This window comes from Trachurus japonicus, chromosome 12 (assembly GCF_045865225.1).
Source record: "Trachurus japonicus isolate A0001 chromosome 12, Traja_1.0".
In the NCBI taxonomy this organism is placed as follows: domain Eukaryota; kingdom Metazoa; phylum Chordata; class Actinopteri; order Carangiformes; family Carangidae; genus Trachurus; species Trachurus japonicus.
Genome location: NC_140918.1, coordinates 26,598,568 through 26,610,871, shown reverse-complemented (window position 1 = coordinate 26,610,871; position 12,304 = coordinate 26,598,568). Strand labels below are relative to the sequence as shown.

The 12,304-nt window shown below is 42.8% G+C and overlaps 1 protein-coding gene across 1 annotated transcript in view; it reads right to left on the bottom strand.

The window, feature by feature from the left end:
• Positions 1–12,304, bottom strand: part of niban2a (niban apoptosis regulator 2a) — a 33,000-nt gene that overhangs the window by 6,148 nt on the left and 14,548 nt on the right. The window contains exons 6-9 of the mRNA XM_085793991.1: positions 6,959–7,074; positions 3,985–4,089; positions 3,725–3,887; positions 1,629–1,816 (exon numbers count right to left, since the gene is read on the bottom strand). Coding sequence (XP_085650117.1) covers positions 1,629–1,816; positions 3,725–3,887; positions 3,985–4,089; positions 6,959–7,074 — 572 coding nt within the window. The remainder of the gene's footprint in view (positions 1–1,628; positions 1,817–3,724; positions 3,888–3,984; positions 4,090–6,958; positions 7,075–12,304) is intronic.

Genomic DNA, 12,304 nt, shown 5'->3' with positions numbered 1-12,304 from the left:
CGTCGTTTTGCAGCTGTTCCTGTCATGTGTATGGTTTGGTGAGGTTTCTTCCTCTTCTTTGATCCTGTGACCATCCAAAGTTTTATGTTACTGTTTTTTTTAAAGGCTTTTCTGGGTCACAGCAAAATAAGTTTCCTGTTGCAACAAATGCTGTGAGTAACATCAGCTGGGAGGTTGGTGATATTCGTGTATGATGGTACTGGGAATTTTCCACAAAGTTTATTTGGATGATTATTCTTTATTTTCATATTTTTTTTACTGTTGCACAACACTCTGATTTCTGTGTAACAATTTTATATTGTTGAAGTAAAACAATCCATTTTCATTTCTTCTCATTATCCTTCTTAAAGGGACTACTGGTAGTTTTTTTTTCTCTGTGGCCGTGGTTTCTCTCTGGGAGAAGATGCTGTTGATGGTTGCTTGCCAAGCGCTTCAGCCCTCATCCCATTATAGTAGTTGTGTGAGCAGCACTTCCTCTTTTGGGCACCACATTGACCCACTACTGGGAACATGAGACAGTCTGGCTGAATTGGGGCTAGCTGGTTAGCATGCGTTATCAATAGAAAAAAAAAACAGTTAACAATGGTGTTGCCCTCCACCACCTTTCTTTTAGACTAGTAAGTAAACAGATGTTAATGCTAAAGTTGGCTGTGCAGCAGTAGCAAAACTTACTTAATAGCTGCTCCAATGATTTGTTAATGTAAATAAAAATAAAGGGTCTGTGGAAGTAAGATGCTTATCCAGGAAGTGTTTTTTCAGGCTCCCAGCCCATTGTTTTGAATGGAGAGCACATGAACTAGTTTAGTGTCCTATCCCTCAACAACCTTGTTTCCATCCACAACAGGCAGCTGTTTTCTGTTTACATATGAAGAGTTCATTTGCAAAAGCAGATAACTCAATTTTTTTTTTTTAATTCAAAACAAATTTAAGGTGATATCAGTCAAACCAAAGTTGAGTGGCTTTGACGAAGGAGATGAGACATAACAAAACAGACATAGCTCAAAATGGCATTTACCTGCTTTTGCAAATGAACGCTTCATATATACTGTATATACACATTGTTGCCCAGTTTGAATAAAACATTTTTTTAAACTCTTCTCATAAAACAATTGTGACAATATCATTTAGTCATTTAGTGGAAGATTAAATAATCTCCAAAAGGCATTAAGTTAAACATGAAACACTCCTTTGCAACATTGTAAGCAATACAGTGTATTATTTTTGTTTTCTACAATTTTAGAGTGAAAAAGGGAAACAAATGAGCAGTCTGCAAAAGAATGGGAAACCCGGGAGTCTTGAGCTCTCAGATAACTTTGACCAAGGTACCAGACAAGATATTTACTATTATACATACATGGCGGGGGAGGGGGGCTTTTTCTTTTCTCTCATTTTGAAAATGTAAAAGATGAAAATTAAAAAATATATATGTTGTTTAAAATGTAAAGGGAATGTGTCTGTATCTGTAACGTTATGCCTTTTGGAGATCTTTTTCATCTTTTATTTGCTTAACTGTTCACGTGAACAGAAATTTTTACCAGGGATGCCCAAACGTCTGCATGCCACTGTATGTATATGTATATAAATACACATACAGGAGCAAAGATTTGAGGCAGAAAAGCCTCACTCACCTCTCCCAGCTTTTCCTTGCCCCCTCCATTGAGCGTGTTCTTGCTGATCTCCACCATCTCTCTGAAGAAGACTTCCCTGACCTCAGAGAAACCTCTGCTGGTGGGCTCCATCAGGGCCTCCAGGATGGAGCTGATGTAGGGCTGGACGTTGTTGCGTAGAAGTTGCTCAGCTTTGGGCAAAACCAGAGCTGTACATGGGGGGATGGGGAAAAAACATATTTGTGGTTAGTTGCTGCAACTTGTAAATAAGTAACATGTGAAGACAAAATCAAAGCAAGAAAAATAAAATTTTAAAAAGCCATGGCTCTGACGTCCTCTCACAACATACAGAGTATTATTTAATACCAAGCTGGAATGGTTGGTATGTATGAAGTGATAATAAAGTAAGCATGTGTTGTTGTTTCAGTGTAAGCCCTCTCAGATACGCCCACTTGTTGGACATGTAACCTCTGAGCAAAAAGAAACACATGAAACTCAAGGTGAGGATCACACCTCTCAGACCCCTGCATTATTCTCATGAAAAGTGAACCAGCGTCATTTGTGTTGTTGACTTGTACTTTCCAGTCCTATCTGTGGGATAAAGTCACAAACAGCTCAGATAATGCAGATGATGGAATGCAGTTCAGCCACTTTAGCTCAATGGGAAAGAGTACACATGAAATGAAAATGAGCAGCCTGTGCCAAGTTAATCTTTGAATACAGTGTTGACAAGCACAACACTGAAGGGGTGGATGCTCTATTGCTGGAGAAGCCAGCAAATCAAACATAATGTGCAAGAGACAAAAGAGAAGAAAGAAAAAAAAAGAAAGAAAAGGGGAAACAACAGAAATACTAAGAAAAAGCAGTGAGGGCAGAGACGACAACAAGAGGTGGAGAATGTCAGAGATAGAGGGACCTTTGGTTCGAGAGGCCCTGTCAGTCTAAACGTCCAAACAAACTCATTGGAAACTTGAGCAGTTGACCACACTGATGGCTTTGCTGTGCCAATAATCTCTGAGCCAGAGAAACCACAGCTACATCTCACTGAGGCAAACAGTAGGCGAACAATGACGCAGGAGAAGATCATGTTACACAGCACAGCAAGCAACACGTGAACCAAGTCACTTTGTACAGCACAATGGGCGTGTGGTAAACTGAGGTGGTCTTCACTTAAAGGATTAATGTAAATACATATAAATAAACACTGCTTTGAATTTGTTCAAATGGAGTTACTATTCCTTGCTACTTATTATTAGTATTTACAGATTTGATAGAGCAGATTAGGTATTACCTTCTCGGAGAGTTATTGTTTTATATGAAAACAAAAATAACACTTTTAAAAAATTGAATGTTATACAAACCAATAGTTTTGGGTTTCTTATAGTATACAAAAGTGGAATAAAACGTACAAACTTCTACTGCTAAGTGCAGAACAAAACTCCAGGTAATGGCTGTGGTTACCTGCCTTATATTCACACCCTACTAACTGTAGTGCTGGTTCAGACTGTAGAGTTAAAAAATCAACAATATATCATCAATAATGAAACATATGGAGCATTGTGATAGCTGCTATCGATATAGACCCGCATGCAGTGGGAGATTAGCATCAGCTGCTTCATTCACGTTTCACAATCATTCGTCTGTTGCCTGGTTACCAGGTGGAACATTCCAATTAAATCCACCCAGGTGTGGAGCATGATCAGTTAACCCCTGCCAATACCTTCATGTCACAACTAACTGCTGCCAAAGCCTGCAAGGTCAAACAGAAGGTCAGGTGGGCGGGGTTAGGTGGTTTGGTTTGTTGTGACATCACAAAGTCCTGACAGCTCATTTTAAGGCTCAGTTCAATAATATAGGTTGTGTGCATTTAATTGTGGACCAAGTGATTTGATACTTTCTAACTAACCTAAACCTGGTCTACAATTAATTTAATGAAAACATTCAGTCCCACTTACACAATATAGGACCTTTAACTTCACTCCTTGCAGAGTGGAATAGCGTAATACCTTTCGATAAATGAGTCTGACTGGGAAACTGACTATGACCATATCTTCAAAATAATAAAAATAATATTATATACTGTCCAAAACTCATGAAGAAAAGACTTTCATATGTACCTCGCATCTTTCCGCTGACATGTTCTTTAGACGTGATGATCTGGTCCATGTCGGTTCGCAGCCTAGCGTCCAGTGAAGCTCTCTGGGTCTGGCAGACTTGCAGGAGTGCGTCATAGTGAGCAGTGGTTTGGGACAACACCTGCCTGTACACAGCATCAGAGATCTGGAGGAGAGAGTCGTTCAAGGACGTCATTGGTTTGTACTTGTTCATTTCTCTCCTGTGTTCAGCAGTGAGCTGTTTTTTTATGACAGGAACTCACCAACATCCAGTTCCTCTGCCTCTGCTGCATCTTCCCCTTCAGACGAGGACCAATTACATTCCTCAGGTCGGGGTGAAGGGTCTCCATCACCAGATTAGCTAGAATCTGAACACACACAACATACAGCACTAATGTATTTGCACACATTTATATGTTGGCATTTGTATTGTTTTATCCTTTTATGTGTAGGTAAATAGGATCAAATAAACATCCAGCCTGGCTTTCTTTGCAAAGCAGTATAATACTTGTACAAGACCAGTTCCTCCCAAATGTTTTTGTAGTTCATAATGTGAAGTTCGTCCCGCCTTTTGACTAGTTACAGGATGTTATAGTTACTATGGCAACATGCCAGCACCAGAGGTATAGTCAAAAAACAAGCAATATCCTCCACCCATAGAAAAACAAAAAATAAAAGCAGAGCCTCTGCTGCGTGGTTACATGGACACAGTGGGCTGATTGAGATGATACACAGCTGGAAAAAGAGAAGCAGGAAGGCTGGTCGTAGTGGCACTGCCCTCATAAGTCACACACACACACACACACACACGCTCACTTAGAGCTCCACACCTCCATGAGGTTTTAACTAAGCTAAACTAAATATTTGGAAAACATGTTGCTGGGAAATAAATGGCTTTGACAAAGGCAGAGCCATTTTCCACAGAGAAATAGAAAGGCTTGTCAAACAAAAGGTATATTGTGGCTTATTTGTCTCAAACCTTGTTTGCCTGGAAATGAAATGATGTTTTCTCTGTATTGCTGTTCCATTGCTGGCTGTGACTAGTGTTTCCTGTCTAATGCATTAATGTTTTTTGTGCCACTTTTTAATGTGTATCTGGGCAAAGATTAGGTACATTATTAGCTAAATAAACCTACTCAACTCTAACACACTTGGTTGTTATGAACAGACCCCTTCACCTTTGTACACACTTCATTGCTTGGCAAATTCAATTCTAAATGGATACGTTTTTCCCCATTGATCTACACCAACGACAAAATCACTATTCGTTGTTTGAGTTGATTAGAGATTGGATTTTTCTGCAAATTTGTGGTAAAGATCAGGACAAGCTTGTGAAACAGCCTCTAAAGCTGAGTGATCAGGGAGGGGGGAGCAGGCAGTGAATGCAGCCAAATACAGAGAGGGCTTTGAATAAAAGCTGCTCCTGAGTATGTGTGACCTGAGACTGTGGGGAAGGTTCATCTTTCAGCAAGACAATGACCTGTAGCATACAGCCAAGACAACACTGGGGTGGCTTCAGGGCAAGTGTCTGATTGTACTTAAGTGGCCAATCCAAAGCCCAGACACAGACATCAAAGAACAATTGAGGTCAGACCAGAAGATGGCAGTTCACAGACTCCTCCCATTCAATCTGATGGAGCTTGACAGGAGGAATCTATAACTGTCTGAGTCCATCAATGTATACCAAGAAATTCACTGCACTGGTTTGCTGATTTTGAAGATTTTGTTTTCTAGGTAAAGTTGTCTAAAGTACAACTATAAAAAAAAATTGATGAGTCTACTTCTAAAATGATGTCAAACCTGGCAGTTGTCTCTAGATGTACACAAACAACTATAATATATCTATAACACACTATTTCATCATTTCTACCTCTACCCATTCTGCCTGTCGGTTATTGGTTGTATCGGTTGACCTGCAACTTAAAGCTACTGTAAGTCACAGCTGACACTCAATGTGGCATTTAGTGTCAACAACTTTATGGTAACTAATTTTCTTGTGGCATCAACTGTTTTACAATTTTGAGGTGGCTGTGGCTCATTCAGGAGGTAGAGCAGGTTGTCACAAGGTCAATGGTTCAATCGCCAGACACACACATTCACACAGATCTATCACCAGTGTGGAAATGTGTGTGTATGGTGGAAAACCCTTATATAAATGCAATAAAGCTGGTTTTGCTGAAAACCGTACACTGTGGCAACATATATACTGTATGTATATGTATCCAGTTTATATAATAAATAAAAATAATAATATATTGACCAGTAAATATTCATGTGAACTATGAAAGACCTATAAAGAAATGTAGATCCAAACAGGAAACTGATTTAATGGAGAGAAGGTGACTGCCACAAACACAGAGCGACTGTGCAGCTCTAGCAGGAGACTGAAAGAGACTCATTCAGAGGGGGCACCTCTGTCAACAGTGTGTGTGTGTATGGGTGTGTGTGAGGGGTGGGGTCTTGTTGCTGTCTCTTTGAAGGCCTTGCGTAGGTGCGTTCCTGTTATGAAGTGTGAGGGAAGGGCGTGCGTTCATAATACAGAGTGTTTTCTTGAGTTACACGCACTGAGAGACAGCTTTTCTCTGGAGAGCAGCCCCGACTGTGAAACATCTTTTTCAGACAGTGCATGTCATCCATCACAGTGGCATCTGAAGTAGTTCAGCTATGAACTTTGGACAGGTTCTCATGGTGTTTGTGTGGAAGGAATTCCTGAAAATCTCTTTTAACTGTCACCTGTGGCCAAAAGGTTAACCTTAACCCTCACCTTTTAGAGTGAAAACATCCTCAGTGTAAATATGATTCCCTAGAGGGAAACATAAGCTATGTTAGGGCTGGTTCTTCTGGATGTTGTAGGCTGCTAAGGTGGTTCCTTCATAAAGCCTGTAAAAATGACTAAGTCTGAAACAACAGCTGCATTTAGGTTCTCCTCATCAACTTGTAATGTCAAATATTTCCAAGTGGATTATTCAGAGGTTGGCATTAACCAGCCAGTGGGAAAGAGTTTCCATTCTTTATAAAAAAGGAACAAGCCTATAAGCCTTTTTTCAGTCAGTAAACACTGACTTTAAAGAATCCAGCCCACCAATCAGTCTGAAGATGGAGGGGAACATTCTTGTTTGTCCCCAGCAAAATATTTTCCATTGAAAATGAAACGTTCTCACTAATATCATGCCCTATATTTTCTCTGCACATCACTCAGTTGGCTCTAATCCCGCCTCTGCACTGGGAGATCCTGACCTGTGGGGGTTCTCCGCACATCATGTCCCAGGTCCCGTAGTGTCCTTTGGCCTGTCTGTGGCGTCTCACAGCGTCAGTGAAGGCTGGCGTCTGAACAGTGCAGTCCTCTGGCAGACCTGTTGGGGGCAGGAGAGAGTGAATCAGACATTTGGTAACATAGTAAATAATCCCCCATCTCCCATTTCAAAAGAAAACAGCAACATGGCGTAATGCTTTCTTCTGTGTTGTGTGTTTATTGTTGTCTCAGGATGCTCTGCAACAACTAAATGGATGTTTACTCGGTAGCTGCTTGGGCGTTTTGCTGAATCCCACAGTAACAACAGTTTCCGTAACATGTGAGTCACCTCTGTGGGCCGGCCTGAGAGAGTAATTTTGGTCAGTGACAGTTGCTGGAGTCTAGGACACTTCATACACACTATCACACACAGCTGTGTCATCCCTCAAAACAGGAAGATGTTGGCTTGTTAGCGGACAGATTTCATATGGCTGTTATGGTAACTGCCCCTCCCAGCTGACAGGACAATAGAAGCAGCTCACAAAAGCGCTCTGTGACATGCGCGCGTTTTTAGGAAGTTGGTTCTTAACGTTTGGTTTTGTTTAAGTTATAAAAATACATCAGCAGCTGAAGAGCTGTGCCACTGTCAAGGCCACAGCACTGAGGGACACCGAGTGCTGAAAGTCGTACATCCCTCACAAAGGAGTATAAACAGGTGTATGGAATAAAGCATCTCTATAATTAGCTGTTTGTCCTTCAGAGCGATTCTTCTTTTAAATTAAAGTGACTCATGTTTTAGTTGTGAAAAACAAAGAGTCCACCAACCCAGTCCTTAGTGAGAAGTTGCACACCATTATTTATTGTGAACAAAGATATACTGTAGAACAACTGTAGCGGTGCACTGCTAATAATGTGTGACCTCTGCTGCAGAAAACACTACAATTTCTGCATGTTTCCATTTTGCAGTGGTAGAAGAAAACCTTTCATACCACAACCTGTGTCTATTAAACAATGTTTGTTGTTGCCGGTGTTTATGATGACATAAATCACTGCAGGCGAGACAACCACTGACATCACAAAAAAATGTGTTGCTGTTATGTTGAATGGCAGCTAAATGGGCCCAGACATGCCCCTGTGGGTCTAACACCTTCACACTGACAAGAATGAGAAAAGAAAACAGTCAACCAGCACTTTATTAAGACATTGGGTACAGCCTCTGCTCCCTGTCTTCTAGAAGTAACCTCATCTCTGTGCAGCATGGACTCAGACAGAGGTTAGAAACTGTCCTTAGATTATTCAGATGCACATTCAACCTGTTGTCCTTCCACATGTCCGTGTTTTTTCTACTGGATTCAGATGTGGTGATAATGGAGTGATAATGTTTTTGTGACATGGTGCGTTGCCTCATGCTGGAAGTAGCCGTTAGATGGTGACCTGTGGTCCTACAGAGAAGCATGACGATACGTAACAATCAGACAGACAGACTGAGGCATTCAAACAATGTCTGATTGATTGGTATCAAGCAGCAGAGATCCAGAGATCCACCAAGCCAGCCTACGTTTCTGTTCTTGGCCGTCAGGAGTGAAACCTGACGTAATCTTTTGCTGCTGTAACTCCTTCGCTTAAGGTTGTTGTTCAGTCTCAGAGGCTTTTCTGCTCAGCACAGTGGTTATCTGAGTGACTGTAGCCTTTCTGTCAGTCTCTCCACCTCTCTCTTTTTTAGTAAAAACTCTAAAAGACTGTTGTGTATGAAAATCCCAGGAGATCAACAGGTTCAGAAATACTCAAACCAGCCTCTCTGACACCAACAATCAAAACAGTCACACATTATTTTCCTCACTCTAATCTTTCATGTGAGCATTAATTGACCTGTATCTGCATGGCTTTTTGCAGTGCACGGCTGCCGCGTGATTGGCTGATTGAATAATTGCATGAATAAGCAGGTGGGTCGGTGTTCCTCATTAGGTGATTGATGGGTACACACAGTAAATACGCTGGTTTCCACACTGCAGTGTCCACACTGTTATTTTTAGGCTGCTAGTTCCTGAAGTGGCAGAAATGCAGTTTCCTGAACGACATAATGCATGACTGGATGGTTTACCCTCAGCATGCCTGCAGCGATCATCCGTTTGTTGTATGTAAAGTCAGTCATGCACAATCACCAATGTGAACGTGTGCGTCTTTATTGCCCAAGTGTCTGTCAGGTTGTTTTGTCTGTCTGTGACTCAGAGGAGGCTGACAAAGACAGGAAGTGGCCGGGCAGTGAGGGTTGGGGTTGGGGTTGGGGGGGCTAGTTGAGGAGGAGGAGGAGGAGGAGGAGGAGGAGGAGGAGGGGGTCAGAGCCAGACGGGAAGCCGTCTCCGCTCCAGGCTCAGTAACTCTGCGCTGACAGGCGGAGGGTCGGTGTGTTAGCTTGTTTTGGCACAGGGCTTCGTGTGAATTCACTGGACACTGACGTTTAGAAGCACAGTGGGAAAAGAAGGACTTTGCTTGTTGGTAGGTGAGCGGCCATCATGTGGAGCAGCAGGCTGACTGATGACTTGCTATTCTCATACCAGACTGGACGACACCGACGATAACTCATCATAACAAGTGTTTCTGACCAGGCAGCTTTCCCATGTGTATAATTTACTTGGATGGTTATACATGCATGAATACTAATGGAAAAATATAACTACCATGCATCATGATTGCATAACTTCTACACATGTTGACGTTGTAGCCTTCAAACTGGTATATACAGGGTCTACTCCTGGTTAAGCTCAACATAACTCATCCTGTAGAGTTAAGTTGGTACGGTCTGTTACTGTTTGATCTCCATCTGATGAACACCCTGCCTGGCTCCTTGGCCTTCACACCCTCGCTGCTACGTATCATGCAGAACACTAGCACAGTGAAATAGAGCACATCCAATCCAAATGTTGACAGAGAGGAGGCTCATACTGTCTGGAGCTGAGGCAGGAAGAACATGCATCACCCAACACAGCTTAGTCTGTCCATGCAGCATACCTGCCCTATAGACATGCACATGTTTAAGTCAAAATATTGTCTGAATGGAACTGTGACTCCCCAAACCACAAACAAAAAGCACAATAGAAAAGAAATCAGGTACTGGAAGTTACTTCAGTCTGACAACTCTGAAATGAGAGCAAATCTTATTGAGTATAAGCATTGCAAGCTGAAGCACAGCATAGGTAGCATATCCTTGAGCATGGCTGCAGCAGGTTTGGCGTCAGGCTCCGTCTCAGTTATTCGTTCCCTGAATGATCTGGTTTGCCAGACATTTCAGGGAATGAAGTAGACCCCCCCAGGGGATCATAGAGACAGAACCCACAGGTGGATGCTGGGGAGGAGGTGGGTTTGCAAAACCTTATGGGCAGCAGCAGCAGCAGCAGCAGCAGCAGCAGCAGCAGCGAGATGGATACAGAAACAGCAGCAGCAGCAGCAGCGAGATGTATGCAGAAGCAGCAGCAAGGCAGCAGAGCAGGAAATAGCAGCAGCAGCAGCATGGCCAGGGATGAGCAGTAAGCTGGGGGGTTTTAAGTAGCCCACCCTATTGGAGGAGGAGGGCATGTGACTGATCAGCTGCTTGAGTTGTGCCTGAACTAGCTCTGCAGGCTTTGCATCATATTTGTCACTTTTAGGAACAAAAAGTCTCGCCTTTGATTAAACACGCCTTTCTTTAAATTGAAGCTAACATCTAGTGGCCATTAGAGGAACTGCATCTCAAGACACATACCACATTGGCCCCAGCAGTGGTAGGCTAACCTAACCTTTACAATAAATAGTACATTATGTTTTTCTCTACTTAAAGCGCCTGCAATCTTGACGTTTTTCTATGTTACTCATGATAGCTAGATAGTTGGAGCAGGAACACAGCACATACAGATCAAGCAGTTAAGCAAACGATGACGGACTTCTGACCTAATGTAGTTCCTGTTGTGGGTATGAGAGGAAGTTATGAGGGAAAGGCCGAGAACCACCAGGCTTCAACAGCCTTTTGTGGTCCTTGTTTGGTTTTCACTCTCCACAATCCAAACCTTTGTCTTCTTAATTGAATTTAAAATGTACAACAGGGTCCAAAAGCCTAGGAGCACTTTCCCATTCACTTGAATAGGAAATCCACAGTGTGTATTGACGTACACAAAAAGTCGATGGGAAGTGTTTCTGAGGATGAAGCAGTGAACACACTAGGCCCAGATCGCCAGTGTGAAATGCCTGAAGGTGAATTCTTGTACATTTTCAGAAATTTCCTGTTGGTGCCAACAGAGGGAGGAAAATATTTTTTGATTAACTGAGTGCCCATAAAGGCCTTCACATTCTCTATGTGTCTGAACCAAGCTAGATCAAGGAGCTGATTACAGTCTCTCTGCACTGTGTGTACGTACGTGCGCGCCTGTGTGTGTGTTTGTATAAATAGCACATGTGGCAGCATTTACCATGGTCTTTTTATTTGAGGCATTTCCCTCCCTGCCTTGCTCACCACGCTCTGGTTGGTGGGATTTTAGCAGCAGCCAGGGACCAGTTCCCAGGCCGTCACGTCCACAAGTGTGTGTGTGTGTGTGTGTGTGTGTGTGTGTGTGTGTGTGTGTGTGTGGTAGCTTCCTACACTGTGTACCTTTGACATTCAAAACCTATAAAGTGTGTGATTGTCAAATACAGTCTGTTGAGACGTCAGCATCAAGTCACCTGCAGTCATGTCGAAGCACGTTTTTAACACTTCCTTCAAGCACACACACACACACACACACACACAGCTGCTGCTGCTGCTGCTGCTGCCACCGACATGCATGAGTAGGATTTCCCCATATGGTTCAGCCCTATGGAGCCAGCAAAACCCACAGTACAATAAACACTCGGTGAAACATACTGGTTTGAGCAGATCCCTGCCTCCACTGGCAGCACAGGAGCCAATGCTGGAGACGCAGTGTGGGTTATTTTATATATTACCAAACACTGTATTATCTGATTAAGATGCCGTATAGTACATAAATGTCAAAACTTTGAATCATACCCAGACACACACTGCTACGCTGCTGACAGGCCATAAACCTGGGATGAAAAATTCTTTCATTAGCGTCATTGCAGGTCTCTTTTTGCTGAGCGGAGTCAGTCTGAGGTCTGTGGATGGGAGCAGAGGGGGCTGCTGTGGGGGAGGAGACTGGCCAGTGATTGATGGTTCTCTGGTGGGCCAGCGGCAGCTTGAGGCAAGTCCTTGACTACTAATGTATTGCCCTGCAGCCTGCCTCCGACTGGCTGCTGAGCTGCTGCCTGCTGGTCACACAGCAAAGCACAGCTACTCAGAATTATATTCATTATAAATTCATTTCACCACTAAAAAAGATGTGTGC